Raw genomic sequence first — 16492 nt, forward strand, 5'->3', positions numbered from 1 at the left:
AATTATAGAGCCATGTAAAATCTGCCTAATGGTAATTAACACAGAAGAGAACCCTACACTGATTCATAGTCTTTAAAAGAGGACTGGGGAGAGGTGGTGCTCTCTGATTATAACCGTCACTGCTGGGAGGGGAACTGGGTAGAAATCAGTAGGATGCTGGGGACAGCTGCTGCTGTGTATTGCAGTACTAGCAATAGTTTGAAGCCCCAAAGAGAAAAACATTGGCTAGATGCTACAATTGTTAGAGGAGCGCTCTGTTTCTGAGGAATTTGGAGTTTAATTTTTCAGATACATTCTCAGTTCCACTTAAGGATTGCGTGTGCATTGTATGTTCCATGGGACTCTGTTACGTACAGACACACAGTCTGTCTCCGTTCCCACTGCCAACACTGGCTACTCCTGAAGCATTTGGAAACTGCTAATTATTTCTCAGCTAACTTTGTGGTCTGGGCTGTTTGCTGAGGGCATACTCAATCCCACTGTCCATGTCACCAACAAAGATGTTGGAACAAGACCGGTCCCAACACTGATCCCTGAGGGACACTACTCCTTACTGGTCACCATTCACATTGAGCCATTGACAACTCTTTGTGTGCTGCCATCCAGCCACTTCTTTATCCACCAAGTGGTCCACCTATCAAATTGATTTCTCCAGTTCAGAGACAAGGATGTCATGTGGGACAGTGTCGAACACGTTGCACAAGTCCAGGTAGATGACATCAACTGCTCTACCCCTGTCCATCAGTTCTGTAGCACCATCATAGAGGGCCACCAAATTGGTCAGGCAGGATTTCCCCTTAGTGAAGCCATGCTGGCTGTCACCAAGCACCTTGTTGATTTTCATGTGCCTTAGCATGCCTTCCCCAAGAATCTGCTCCAAGATCTGCCAGGCACAGCAGTGAGACTGACTGGTCTGTAATTCCCTGGGTCATCCATTTTCCCCTTCTTGAAAATGGGGGTTATATTTCCCTTTTTCCAGTCAGTGGGAGCGTCACCTGACTGCCATGATTTCTCAAATATGATGGCCAGTGACTTAGGGCCAACTTCATTTGCCAGCTCCTTCAGGACCCGCGGGTGGATTTCACCACGTCCTATGGACTTGTGCATTTTCAGGTTCTTAAGATGATCTTGAACCAGGTCCTCTCCTACAGTGGGCCCAAGTTCTTCATTCTCACAGTCCCTGCGTCTGCCTTCCAAGACTTGGGTGGTATGGTCAGAGCATTTGCCAGTGGAGACCGAGGCAAAGAAGTCATTCAGAACCTCAGACTTCTCCAAATCCAGGGTAGCCAGTTCTTCTGATAGCTTCAGGAGAGAGCCCACATTGTCCTTAGTCTGTCTTTTATTTGCAGTGTACCTATAGAATCCCTTCCTGTTATCTTTCACTTCCCTAGCCAAGTTTAATCCTAACTGGTCCTTAGCTTTCCTAACCTGGTCCCTAGCTTCCTGGACAACATCCCTGTACTCTTCTCATGCCACCTGTCCTTGCTTCCACCTTTTATAAGCCTCTTTTTTCATTTGAATTTTCCTCAGGAGCTCCTTATCCATCCAAGGAGGTCTCCTGGCCCTCCTGCTGCACTTCCTTCTGGTTGGGATGCAACACTCCTGAGCTTGCAGCAGGTGATCCTTGAATATCAACCAACAGTCCTGGGCCTCCCTGCCCTCTAGGGCTGTATCCCATGGAATCTTACTAAGCAGGTTCCTGAAGAGGCCAAAGCCTGCTCTCTTGAAGTCCAGGGCAGTGAGCTTGCTCCACGCTCTTCTCACAGTCCGAGGATCTCAAATTTTACCATCTCATGATTGCTGCATCCAAGGCTACCCTGGAGCATCACATTTCCAATGAGCCCTTCCCTGTAGGTGAGCACTAGGTCAAGCGTGGCACCTCTCCTTGTCAGCTCCTCTATTACTTGCAGAAGGAAGTTGTCTTCCACACAATCGAGGAACCTCCTGGATTGCTTGTGCTGGGCTGTACCATCCTTCCAGCAGATCTCACGGTGGTTGAAGTCTCCCATGAGAACCCTCAAAATGATGTTTATCCTACTGGCTACAATCATGATAACTAAATCAAACCTAGAGGGAATGTCCTTATTCTCAGTTTTGGTGGGTTTTTTGTTTGTTTGCTTTGGGTTTTGTTTTTAGTAATTACTGTCAAAATATAAACCTAAAACCAACCCTAAACCAAAACAATAAAACCTCAGAACAAGATCAAAAATTCCATCAGCTAAAGCTAAAGTTATCTGCTGTCAGAGATTGTCCTTTTTGGATACATTTGAGCTCCTCTGAAATCAAACCTGCGAAATATATCAATTCAAAAGTGAGCTCATCACACTTATTATCTACATGAACATGAAATACAGTGTGAATTGCTGGAGTGAAATCTGTACTCAACATTTTGTCTTGTGTTTTAAGTATCAAGTAGGTGCAAATTGAATGAATCATGTTTTTGAGCTGGAAGCTCAGAATGCATTAGCAACATTCTGAAATGCAGTGTTTCATATAAACACAGCGAAAGCGGGAGGGGAAAAATGAAAACATTCCAAGGCATGCAACAGGGGAACTCAATAGCCCTCACATTTCACTCGGTGGGACTTCAGTTCTGTGTGCTGGGCAGGCTGGATGCTGGAAAGCAGTTCCCCGCACCCCACTGCGATGCCATTTCCATGCATAGCTGGCCTGGTAGGTGTAAAAATAGACCTGGCATCACCCGAATTGGAAATGGTCACCGAGGGCTGCCTGCAGTTGCTGAGGTTTCGGGTTCTCCGTGACACATGGAGCTGGGTACGAGTGGCTCGGGAGAGGGATCCTCCTACCAGATCATCAGCTGTCCTTTGGAAATGCTGGGCACCCTCCGTGGTGCAAGGACAGTCCCACTTGCTGGAGTTAGCAGAAGAGCTGATATGGGCAATGCACCGATCTGCCAGTCTTGTCATTCAGATAAGGGTGTAAGAACACAAGGGAACATACAAGATTTGGATAAAATCCTGGACTATTATGGGTGCAACAGTGAAGAAAGTAAAGATCCTGAAGCCGTGGTAAGTCTTGGCTGAAGAAAACAATAATCAAATGGAAAAATTAGAATCAGGGTTATGCATGTTAGATTTGAAAAAGATCTTTTTGCTCAGCCTTACTCGATAGCTTGCAATAATAAGAGATTATTAGGGTTAAACCCTAAATATTTAGAGATTATAAATAATACAGAGATTATTTATTATTATAAATAATAAGAGATTATTAGATTAAACCCTAAATATGTCCATGCTTATGGTTTGCATTGCTATTGTGGCTGACTGTAATTAAAAAGCATCTGTCATTAAGCTGTGCAGTCACTTCAAAGTATTGGCAGCTACCAAGAAGTCTGGGTGTATTTAGTGAGAACATCAGTGAAACAAGCCCTTAAATGAATGGATGTAATCAATTATCCTGGTTTACATGTCTGCTAGAACTGATCCTTCACAGATCATTCTCAGAATTTGAACTCTGAAACTTTTTTTAAGCTGTTTTCTGCCTGGTGTGTGATGGTATTTTCTGTATTTGCAGCTGAGACCAAGACCCACAGAACGATACTCAGATGAGGGTCATGGTGAGTGGGAGCAGGCACAGGCAGGGGGCTCATACTGCAGGACTCAAATTAGGCATAATGCAGTAAACGACTGTAACAGCCATGTCAGCATTTATTTTGTATACCAGAAGAAAATCATGGAGGTAAACGTTTGCATAATGTCTGTGGCAAAGGAAGTGCCTCTTCTTTTTCTTTCATCCTCTGGGAAATTTGTTATTAAATGATTATTTCATTCAAAACTGTAAAGGAAAGGAGGTAGTGTCAAAACTTCTGGCAGAACAAGAAGATCAGAAAACTTTTAATGTCTGTATATCCAAATAATATGTTCTTCCATGTTGCTCTAAAATAGAATTGTTCTCGGGTCAGTATTACACTTTGCACTTGCATTAATTACTGTAGTGTATTGTAGGGAATGTAGTTGGGATGAGTTTGGTGTTCATAAGGGGGGCAAGGGAGAGCGGAGCAGCTCTTGAGAAGTTTTGCTTTGTCCCAGAAACTAATTTTGCTGCTTTTTTGTTTTTTTGCTAGGAAATAATTTTGGCTGAAATTTTCTGACCGGTTTTACTGAGTATTTTGCTGCCAGCGCAGTCACACCGGTTCTTCAGAAATAAAACTTCCTTTGAGATAAAACATGAAATTAAACTATTTCTTTGAGCTTTCAGACAAGATTTTTCCTCTCAATAAGCAGTTTCAGCTTGAATTAACAAAAAGAGCAGCATGTGGTCTTTGGCTATTCTTTACCTCCCTTTTTTTTTTTTTCCTGGATACTTTTCAATCAGCATTCAGAGCTTCTCATAGCAGGCAGAGATTGAGCATTTTGATAATGTCTTTGATACATTTAATCATAAGATCTTGATTTTCTATATAGCTTTGGTAGGGACTGACAGAGTCCCTTCAGAATATCTGTCTTGATTCACATGTTGTAGTGCTTGATGGATTACAAAGGAAGATTGCTGTATTTCTTTAAGAAGCTTTATAGACTCTCACTATACTTATTATTATACAAAATGATTCCTTAAAAAATGGTTTAAAAAAAAAAAAGGAAAAAAAATTGTAATTCAGAAATGTCAGCGAAGTTTTGTCCTGAAGGAGAAATTATATACTGTTTTTCTCCCAAAGCATCAAACTTCATTAGCTTTTGCATTTCCTATGCCTTTATATAGCTGTAGCCATGCTCACTGTTGTGGTTTCTTAAAGAGTGCCACATCAAGCTGCATGTGATGACTCCAGGAATCTTGTATCAGGTACAAGGGTCATAGTAATTCAGTTGGTGTTCAGCCAACTCAAATGGCAAAATTGCTCTTCATAATCTAATCTTTTCTAAACTAAAATTCAATACAGTCTGCTGCTTCAGGTCTGTCTTGTTGAAGAAATGTTGGTTTGACAATCCTGGATTTACTATATGATGCCAAATAACTGTCTCAAATAGGGATTGAAATTTTGATACTGAATTCATGTTTGAAATAATAGCAGCATTAAAAAATCAAGACTCTTTTATCCTGTATTATAGATGTAATTCTTTTTTTTTTTTTTTTTTTTTTTTTTTTAATGTCTCTCTTTATTCTCATCTCTCTCTTTACTTGGGTATTTAATTACCTTCATGTTTACTCTTGAAAGTATATAGTATATGCTGCAGTCTTGCTTCATGGTGCTGGGTGATGTTGTATTTCAGGAGAGGCTCCCATTTCTAAGCAAACGTAGCTATGAGCAAGTGCCTGGGAGTGAAACCAGAATGTTTTATATACTGAAGTAGGCCAGATCATTGCAGTCTTCTAGAAAAGGGTCTTACACACAGTGGAAAATGTGGCCAAAGAGCTATTCATTCTCTTTATTTTAGACACTTCAAGTGAGATAAACTGCTTTTAGGAAGGATCCCTTTTCATTCTTACTATTAGTGGATGCCATAGAGAGCCTCTGTGGCCTGTATGAACTGGAGGTGTAGCTTTTATACAGGTGAAGTTAGATGAAACTTGTTCCTCTCTTGGCTGAATTGTTGGAAATTTAGGCCCAAGATTGCTGTTGTTTTGTTTTACAGGTAGTGTTTAGCTGGGAAATATGGGGACACAATGAGTGCTTAATGTCATGACCAATATACAAACAGCAAATGTCACAGTTAACAAAGACAAGGGCTTTGCATGGTTTAGATACCCTTCAAGTGGCACTGAATTAAAAGCTGCCGCATTTCAGTAACACCCGTTTTGTTTGCATCTATTTTAGTCCATCTCAAAGGAACATGAAATAATTTTTTTCTGTTCATGATGCTAGTAAGTTTGAATCAATAGGCAATCGGTTAATGGTGTTCAGATAAGCAAAGCTGCTTGATTTTTAGCACTAATGGTGTTAACAAATTTCTTGTCTTAGAAAAAGTCCCTTGGACAATAAGACAAGGGGTGGAACGGGATGAAAAATTAAAGAGTGATAAAATTATCTGTCAACAGTCTGTCATAAACTTCACTTACAGGCTACATTTTTGTTAAGCCTAGTGATTATTCTTCTAGATACCATTGGAATGGCATCCTAATTCTTTCTTGAGATGTTCCAGCATTATTACCTCTCTATTTCAGAACATCATCAGTAATGGAAACTTGCCATGGAAACCATTTAAATGCCTGCCAAGTTCTAAACTTGTTCCTGACACCTCAAAAACTCAATATATGACACTCAGATGATCCTAAATTTCTTTTCTTCCTTTAATATTACTCAGTTCCTGTAGTGGAAATCTTGATTCCATATCAGTATTTAAAAGACTTCAGTAAATGTGTGTCACATAGGAAAACTAAGATGAGTACTGTGGATCTTTTAAACATGTCCTGAATCTTTGTTTCAGGAAATGAGTAAATGAGTAAATTCACACAAATTTCAGCACAGGAATTTTTCCCATTAAACAATAGTGTAATATATTTCTATTCTTAGAGTATTTTAAAAGCTTAGTAAAAGACATGAGGGATAACACATGCCTCAAGTTCAGCTAGTACTGATGTGCTGTTCTGGATTAGAACCCAATTTCTGATGTTACTTTGTATTTTAAAGTCAGTATGAACTGAAATACCTTATGTCCTTTCCAGTACTGCATTTGAAGGAACATGTAGCCATGCAAAAGACTTTCCTTCTATTCTGTTTCATAGAAAACTATGTGGTTTTGCCTCAGTTCTCACAAATCCTTCATTGAGATAGTAGAAGAGATCTGGCAGCAAGTCCACTATGTCAAATTAATGGAGTGGGGGGATGCCTACAGATGTCTGTGGCAGCTATGTATCATAAAGGGTTTATAGAAGACATTTGCTCCTTGGCTCAGTAAGGGTTGATTTTACATTAGTTTTCTCTTCCTTTTTTGCCTCTGCTGTATTTGATAATATTGGTCCAAACTCAGCAACACAGTTAAGAAGGTGTTTAAATCCATCCTTTAGCAAGTAACTGAAACCTATTAACTTGAGCTCAGCTCGACCTTCAAAATTAAGCATATTTTGAAGTGTTTTGCCAAATATAGTCATTTATTCTTCTCCTGGTTAAAATGAAGCCAGACTGATTAGCTATTTGTACATTCCAGTGGAAAGAAAAGTGGCTGGATGGCTGGTACCCTACTGGTATCTTGCAAGCTCTGGAATTTCAAGGAGGACTTGGCTAAAGAGTTAAAAGTGTTGAAATATAACCATGAGCATGAATTGAAAGTCATCCCTTACGAATAATAGGGAATTTTCCCATCAATATCGGAAGATAGGATAGTTGAAGCCTGGCTTTTCCACTGGTAAAAATCAGATGGGTCCATAAGGATGTAGTAACTTTCAGGTGTGTCTGTCTGAAGCATCGTAGCAGGAGCTGGTACTCAGATAAAGCTGTTAGCCAGGCATCGTTTTCTCCTTATGTTACTCAAAAAATAGATATTTGTTTTTAACAACAAGAAGAAACTTTTAAAATATCAAATGCAGCTTTCTGAGCACAGTCTTTGTAGTAAGATTTGAAAGTGCTAAAAAACTGTCATATACAAATATTAAAATTACTGGAAAAAAACATTTCAATTCAACAGTTACTAAAAATATATTCTAATTACAATACATTTGCTATTTTGTGCTGTGTGTAGGTCATAATGCTTTCCTCAACTTAGTTTTATTTTCTTAGCTTCTTGTTTGCATTGGCTCTTTCCATCTCTGGTCTTGTTGTTGCACACTATATCTTCGTTATGTTGCAACCTCCTTGTCTGACACAGGAAAGCTTTTATTGGATAATAAACAACATTAGCCTACTCCCACCTACTTTGGCTCTGTATAATTTTGACTTCTACACATCCCTTAGTAGATCAAATGGGAGACTATTAATTTTGAGGAACACAGGACATGCTGAAGGGGTCACTTCTGAATCTAGGCAACTCTCCCAGGTTTCTGTGTCAGGCAGTCATTTTCTGCATTTAAATATGTGCCAGCAAGTTTTGAGTTCAAATCACTGAATATTTCAATCCTAGGTCATATGCAGTACATAGCACAAAAGCTTCTTTTCTTGTAGCTATTTAACCATCTTGTTATTACACAGGTTTGGTTTGTTTTTTTTTTTTCTGTAAATAACAACAGTCTTTATGCCAAAGTGCAGGCCCATGTCCATACTGTATGCAACATCATGGTGAGGGAACCTCCAGCTCAGTGCTGATAGAAATGGTGTCAGCTTCTCCAGCTCCTTCAGGACATTCTATACTTAATTGCCCTAAATACTCAAAGCACCTTAAATTATTCAGCTGAATTTTATTTACTTAATATTTTAATTTTTCTGATTTATAACCATCATCATAGAATTATAGAATAGTTAGGGTTAGAAAGGACCTTAAGATCATCTAATTCCAGCCCCTCCCTGCCATGGGCAGGAACACCTCCCACTAAACCATTTCACCCAAGGCTCTGTCCAACCTGCCCTTGAACATCACCAGCATAGAGAAATAGACCCCTGACATGAAAATAATTATTTGCTAGGTGCTATTAGCTACATCTTGCAGAGAATATTTAACTTGCTACTAGTGATCTCTTGTCTCTGGAAGCTTGTCTTCTTGTTCACACTTAACAGTTCCTGTGATTCAGGGTCTCATTTCCTATATGAGGTGGGTTTTTTTTTTTTTTTTTTTTTCATTTAAGAACTGTGATTTAATCTATCTTCCTTCATGTCTTCCAGTAAATTCATGGGAGGAAAACATACATTTTTATAAGCAAATGACGTTGCTTTGAAAGTAAAGCACTATTGTATTTCTTTTCTTTCAGAACCGGAATGTTACTTCATTAAAGGCTAGGAAAACATGTTTCCATTGTAACTGTTGTCTTATGTAACTCATTTACCACTGTTAGATCCCTGATCCTGTGCCATTGCAAGTGCAAGATTTAGCTCATGTTCTGGCATGTGTACCAGAGCCGCAGGCTGGGACTCTGCTGGGTTAGTTTAATTTAAACAAATTAATGAAAAAAATCCTTTGCCTTCTTGCAGTCATAGCTGCATCTTAGGCTTGCTATTCCCAATATGACCATTGCTGCATTGTGATGCCTTTTGGAGATGAGCAGCACTTTCAGCTCAATAAAAAAATTAATTTGGGGTACAAAAGAGAAAATGTGAGGTGCTGAAAAACTAGCTGTCACATTTTACAGAAGCTGTTCCATTAGGAAAAAACATTCATTTTGAAGTCCCATCTTCTGTGTTTGAGTGCTGGTATGGGGAAAGCTACCATACCTCGCAAAAAGTAGGTACATGACAAATGAGTTGGGTGCTGGTAACACCTCCTCTGTGCGCTCTTAGAGTCACACCCAATTGAAGGATGGCTGGTTGGAACAGATGGTTTTTGAGATCAGAGTACAACCAAGCCAACTGGGACAAGATTCAGTGGTAGTCTCAAGGGTAGGAGCATAAATTGATACTTTGGAAAGTATGGCGTAGTAAAAAATGAATGGAAAGTGTTTCCATACCTGTCATTTTGCCCTCTGCATCTTTTAAGTACTGAAAAACTCGAGCAGCTGTGAAAACCTGTTTAGACTATGCAGCTTTCCTTCTGCAGTGAGCTGAATTCTCAACTCCAGGCATTACCTGAGTATATTAACGTTATAAGCCACCAGTCAATTAAGATCTTTTTAATGAAGAAGAGTTACCAAGTCATCAGCATTTTACTGATTATAGAAATAGCTGTTGGCCAAACAGTGTCTTATAACTCTGGAGTTTGTAAATGGCATTAGCACTGTGGGATAACCCTGAGGACGATGTATTGACAGATTCGGTTCAATGCTGACTTTACATGCAACAATACAGGATTCAGTTCAACGTGGAAGTGTTTATAACTGCTAAAGATTTGAGTTCCTTGCTTTATATAAAGCATACATGTTAGTAGCAGACTTTGCTCACCTCCTCATCAGGGCCAGCCCCTTCAAAAGTTATAGCTAAATAATTTTTCTCAATAAAATCAAAGCACTATGTCCCAGAGTTGATGCTTGAAAGGTAGGTCAGAAGGTGTTGTTAGTATTCAGATATACACTTTAATACACATGCAAACCAAAAATATTAAATTAAGTTGTAAAACTACTGTATAGTTATTATATATCAATTTTGAATTCTGGTTTTGCTGTCATTCAATTAATAAACTGTATTTAACAGATGGCAATTGTTCAGTAGGCCTTGTTGTGAGACTCTATTCTTCTGTAGAGATATTTGTGATTATGTACATCCTGGGATCATTCACCTTATTTGAAGAGGGGAAAAAAATAAAGCCAACCTGCAGGAATAATTTTGCTCTTGAGATGATCCCAAGCAAGTATTTGGATGGTTTGGGTAATGTTATTATGAAAACTATCTTTTGAAAACTGAAAACTCCTACTCCCTGTCTTTCCTTCTGTAAGCATGAAGCTGGATTTCACCAGCACATTTGAATATGTAGAGAAATTCCTGTCAGTTTGGTACAGCATACGATTTTATTATTTATTTTCTCATAACTCTATAAAACGCTTTAAGAATGAGGTGTGTGCTACACACAGCAAGTAATGTGATATGCATACTATGGGACAGGAAGGGCAACAAGAGTGAGGATGGAGGAATCAGAAGGGAAGGTAAAATACCCATTTCCATTTATGATCAAATTAATGAGATTCCCTGAGCTGTAAGTTTCAAATTCAGGCACAATTCTGGTGTTGCAATTAGGAAGAAAGATGTTGAATCTACAGCCTCTCAGTCATTTAAAAAACCCTCAATATATTCTCTTGATCATTTCTTAAATTTTATTATGCAGTGTCTGACAAGTAGGTACTTATAAAGAACACATTTGCGTTTTGCTGTGAGTGTACTTAAAATTATGAAATTTTTTTTCGCATAGTAGTTTATTTCTTTATAGTGTTCTGAAAATTCTCATATCTGACTGAAATGATCTGTCCTCAGTCAGAAGTTAATAAAGAAAAGTTAAGTTAAAAGATAGCAGATTTTTTAAGGTTCAATAATAATAATCACCTTAAAGCTCGTCCAGTTCCAACCCCCTGCCATGGGCAAGGACACCTTCCATGAGACCAGGTTCTCCAAGCCCCATCCAACCTGGCCTTGAACACTGCCAGGAATGGGGCAGCCACAGCTTCTCAGGGCAACCTGTGCCAAGGCCTCACCGCCCTCAAAGGATGAGAACTTCTTCCTAATAACACTAAATAATCCTCACTGGTGTTTGTATGTGAATTTGTGTGTAAAGGAGCTGAATTGCTACTTCATGTCTTTAATTCGTGTGTTCAAGTTTTATCTAAATGAGAACATCAGGCAAGTCTGTGAGAAATTATTCTGAAATAGGAGAGGCTAGACTAGGAAGAGGTGGGTACAATCATATTTATCTAATATGAGATCAGTACCTGGTACAGGGAAAAAAATGCATAAAAATCCAAAACTCCTGTTGGCTAGGATTTTCCAGAATATCTGAATGAAGCATCAAGATCTCATCATGTTTCACTGGGATTTTAGTAATTTTGTTCCTTTTCTATATACAGTTAAGCAGTGTTATTTCAGAGTGAGAACTTATGCAGCAACAGATGCTTCTGGAATAAAAGTTCCTGTACAGGGAGTTAATAATGAAACATTAATTCGTAATAATTCTTCATGTAGACAAGAATCTCATATTCTTCACTGTGATCAATATTCAGGTGTAAGTGCTGTGTCTTTAAGTAACATGCCTTGCAGTAATTCGATTTGGAGGTAAACAAAAGTACAAATCAAGGAAATGAGAATCCATTTTGAAAGCACGGCTTGCATCTTCTTAGTGAGAAACACATGGAATGTAGTCCTGTGATCTTAGTTACAGTCTCAGCTTCCAGCAGTAATTGAGACTTTCATGTTTTCAGTCTTTGATGTTACTCTGCCTGAAAGTAAGACAAGCAATGGTTGATTCATCCCTAATAAAACTAAAGTTTTAGATGTTCGTTTCTTGCATCATTCTTGCTTCACCTTTTAAAAGTATAAGAGGAGATGATCCTTGGCAGTGTTCAAGGCCAGGCTGCCTGGGGCTTAGAGCAACCTGGTCTTGTGGAAGGTGTGGCAGGGGGATGGAACTGTATGAGCTTCAGGGTCACTTCCAACCCAAACTTTTCTATGATTGCACTTTCAGCCTGGTAAATTATTGTAGTAATAGTAAAGCATATTAAAAAAAGATGGTGAAAAAGAAGGCAAAACGTGTGTCCTATTGAGGGCTTAATTTTAAGAGTGTCAGGATTTACCCCTCAAGCACTCAAATATTTGTTCTTAATGTTTTTACCAAGACAGTTGATTTTTCAAGGCCATTTAAACTCTAAAATTTCATGGTTTTCTGTGCGCATACACCTCACAGGAGAGGGTACAGCTCTAACAGCTAGCATTCAATCTTAAAAGAGATCTCTTTCAAGCACCTGTCAGAATCAGCTCCCACGTCAAGCTTCAACCAGACGCTTTCCTAACTGAAGCCTGAAGCTATAAAAAAGGATTCTGCCACTTTGAATTCCTGCTCTGCCTTCCCCTTCACCCTGCTGCCTGTTTAAAAACTATAGTTTGTTTTCCTAATGGTGAAAGACATGGAAAATGTGCTGAAGTTTGCTGAAAGGAATTTAAAAGGAAATATTTTTATCTTGGTATGTAGCGCAGTTGTAAGAATCATTTTGATGACATCCATCTGTTGCAGATTAAAATAGTCTGGAAGTGAGGATTGGGAAGTGATTTCATATAGCATGATAAGTAGAGTGTGACTTGTATAAAGGCACTGAAATGACTTGGGTGACTGAAATAAACTGTTTTGTATTAATAAACTGCATCAGTATTAATAAAGTGAAGGTGGGAGGCTTTTAGGATAGTCTTTTAGGATGTGAAAGAATGGTTTTCACCTGGTGTTCCTGATGGGGAGGGGAAATTAGATGAGGACCATGGTTGGTCGGAGGTGTTTCAGTGCTGGTCCAACAGCATACGTGCCCTCCTGTGACTCTTTAATCATCTCCCCACAAAATGGGCTTTTACAGTTATTTATCTGCTTTTTGAAACTCACTCCTACTCTATTTACTTATTCTAAGCATGGAAATTGTTGCTATCCATGTGCACATTCTGAAGTGTTTGTTCTGTTTAGTCACTACTTTTGTTGCATGACTTTATTTTTTCTCCTCATATCTGCAGTTGCGTTTACCTCCATGTAGGTTCACATGTGGGTGAGTACCAAAAGTATGTGCTGGTTTTCAAATAGCCAATGTAATTTCATGCCATAACTGTGGATAAAGGCAAGTGGGCTGACACATTTCACACTCCCTGGCTTAACAGCACATCCCACATGCTAGTGGGGAAATAAAAACATGATTTTATTTATTTTTAACCTCTAAATGCTAATGGAGCTTTAAATGTGAAAATATGAATGCAGGCAGTTTAAGAGTGGGCATATTTACAACATTATCCAGGATTTAGATACTCAGGCTTGAGTACTTCATCTGCTTGGGTGTATGGTTAGAAGCATATTAGCACTCGCAGTGCTGCCTAGTTTGGTGGGACTTCTTTGTTCCTTTAATATGCTCTACTTCTGTGTTATAGGTGATAAAATGCATCCATAGGACTGTTTTGCTCTTCGATATTCTTTTTTTCTCCAGCATGTAACTCTTTTAAGCCAGTGCGTGTGTGTGTATGAATGAATATGCACTATAGTCATGTAATGTTTATGCCAAGTACAAATTCAAGGCCAAGTGTGTATTTTCTTAAGTGCCATGGCTGATAATAGGATTGGTCAATTATTTTCCAGAGTTTTGAGCACATATATATATATATATGTATATATATATATTTACACACACACACACATATATTTAAACCCCAGAGAACTATGGCTAGCAGGTTAATGTACTTTTTTTTTTTTTTCATGTTACTGATATTGATTACTATGACTTCAGGTTTTTTCTTTGCTTCTTGCTAGATTTTGAACTTCAGCACTATTTTGCTCACTCTGACAGGTCTGCATGTTTTTGTGCCACTGTTGCCTTAAATTTGTGTATGCTAATTAATGCAGATATGATGCAAAGTCACTTTTCTTTACAATTTTGTTCTCCAGGATAAAATGTGGGACCCTTTCCTTGGGGATGAAGTTGTGCTCTCTTCTAAGCAGAAATTAACTAAAGATTTGTTTTCTTCTTATCTTTCCACAGTCTGACAGCAATGCAAGCTTCCTCCGAGCTGCCAGAGCTGGCAATCTGGACAAAGTAGTGGAATACCTGAAAAGTGGAATAGACATTAACACATGCAATCAGGTAAGATATTTGAAGGGCAGAAGTTCACAAGAGCAGGTTGCAAGAACTCAAAACTACTTTTTTCCAGCTAAATTACTTCACACAGATGTTTTGATTCACCTCAAGTGATGTTTTCAGTCTTGTTCTTCAGTGGTATCTTTTGACAGGAAACTCATAATGTCTGTAAAATTATGCTGGTTTTAATAAAGCTTTGTATAAGCCTTTCTGGGCTCCTCATTCTTGCCTGTGTATGGAGAGCTGTTAGTGAAGTTAGTGAAGAACTATAGTCAAAGCTTAGGGTATGCTTTGGGAGTCTAATTATGAAGTCTGTAGTGAATTTCTGGTTCTAATGGAAACGTGGAAGTCTGAAGTTTCCCTTGCTAATTTTGTGAGATCTCAGCCAGTGAATAAACATTCAGTGGGTGGTACTTCCAGCTGACTAGCTAACTTATGTCCAAGCAGATGAAAATCTTGTATCTCGCTTGGATTAGCACTACAATTCTAATTACCCTCGGGTCTCTAGAGAGTAGCCATGGCTTTTACCTTGCTTCAGAAAAACATAAATATGTTTTTATCACTGGTCAATCTTATCCATAACATAGAGACTCAGGTAGATTGGAAAAGACCTGTAAGATCATCAAGTCCAACCATGACCCCAGCCCTGCCAAGGCCACCACTAAACCATGTCACTGAGGTCCTCATCTACATGGTTTGTGAATGCTTCCAGGGATGGTGATTCCACCACTGCCCTGGGCAGCCTATTCCAATGCCTGATCACCTTTCAGCGAAGAAATTGTTCCTAATATCCAGTCTAAATGTTCCCTGGTGCAGCTTGAGGCTGTTTCTTCTTGTCCTATCACTCGTTACCTGTGAGAAGAAACTGACCCCCACCTCACTACAACCTCCTTTCAGGTAGTTGTAGAGAATGATAAGGTTCCCCCTTAAGCCTTCTCCAGACTAAAGCCCCCCAGTTTCCTCAGCCGTTCCCCATCAGACTTTTGCTCCAGACTCTTTACCAGCTCTGTTGCCCTTCTCTGGACCTGCTCTAGCACCTCAGTGTCTCTAGTGTTGATGGGCCCAGAAGTGAACACAGAAGTTGCTTTACATATTGCTATAAAAAGAGACTTAAATTTTCTGCTCAGTATGCAACCTTCCCTTTCAGGGAAGTTATTACTGCTGTAAAATACACTGTTCAAGTTTCACCATTGATCTGACGTGTATATCATGTTTTAGCTTGGCTGTTCTGTGAGTGAGACATGTAAATGAAATTACTTGTACTTCATAGCCTAGGGACCTACATTTGCAACATTTATTTAAGTGACTAGTACCATAAAATTTAAGAAGACTGTAACTTAAAAGAAAGACTGTAACTTAAAAAACTGTAACTTAAAAGAAATATGCAAGTAAGCATCTGCATCAGTCCTGAAAAATGTCTTGACACACTGGTGAAATCAATGGCAGTTCTTTGAGGGGGAACATGGAAGCTCAGGCTGTGTGGTGTCCAACTTTGCCCTAATTCTTAGCCATATTTAATCAAAATTATCACTAACTGGGCAATAGCTATGAATTTTTGAAGTAAAATAGTTTAAAAGTTATTTTTAAACAACATTGAAAATCAGTAAATCATCCAATAGAGATGTTGCATAAGCTCTGTTTTGTACCTTGTACGTCATGAGGTGGGCTAAAATTCTAGTGCACTGTGTAAGTAGAAACTTCCAAGATTCTTCACCTTCACAGACTACAGTGTCAGGTTCAGCTTGTTGGCAGCAGTTTGTTCGGTTTGGCTCCAACAGTGGAATTGCTGTATAGAGGAAGAGTTCCTGGTAAAAAGATGCATGTATTCAAGGGAAGTCTGGGGGCAGAGAAGGCTGTGAACATGCTGCCCTGACATAGATTGACAGCGCTGTCTGTCTTGAGCAAGGTTTCTGTGAATAACAACTGTTCATGAAAGGTGGTGTTAGTGAGGCATCCCTGGTTATACTCCCATATCATAGAATCATAGAATGGTTTGAGTTGGAAAGTACCTTAAGATGATCTAGTTCCAATTCCCCTGTACATAACAGTTATAAGAAAAACTCCCGTGCTCTGGCTACATTTGGGAACAATGTGAGCGTGCCTATGCTGTTAAATGACCTGTGTGTCCGTCCCGCGCCCCCTCCCCAAGTTTCACTTGTGTCCTGGTTCCCTGATCACCTATGCTATATGTGTATTAGTTGGCTCTCAGGTTGCATCT

The 16492-nt window shown here is 39.1% G+C and overlaps 1 protein-coding gene across 21 annotated transcripts in view; it reads left to right on the top strand.

Moving 5' to 3' along the window:
• The window catches only part of ANK2 (ankyrin 2), a 223374-nt gene that overhangs the window by 69286 nt on the left and 137596 nt on the right, over positions 1-16492 (top strand). For 15 of the 21 annotated variants that reach the window (XM_057428311.1, XM_057428318.1, XM_057428308.1 and 12 more), the window contains exon 2: positions 14179-14280. In XM_057428311.1, coding sequence (XP_057284294.1) covers positions 14179-14280 — 102 coding nt within the window. Of the gene's footprint in view, positions 1-2850; positions 3030-14178; positions 14281-16492 lie in introns of those variants that run through there. The other 6 variants (XM_057428320.1, XM_057428324.1, XM_057428326.1 and 3 more) reach the window with 5 other exon arrangements.

This window comes from Pezoporus wallicus, unplaced genomic scaffold, assembly GCF_028554395.1.
Source record: "Pezoporus wallicus isolate ANWC-B61680 ecotype Strahan unplaced genomic scaffold, APGP_CSIRO_Pwel_v1 contig_6312, whole genome shotgun sequence".
NCBI classification, from domain to species: Eukaryota; Metazoa; Chordata; class Aves; order Psittaciformes; family Psittacidae; genus Pezoporus; species Pezoporus wallicus.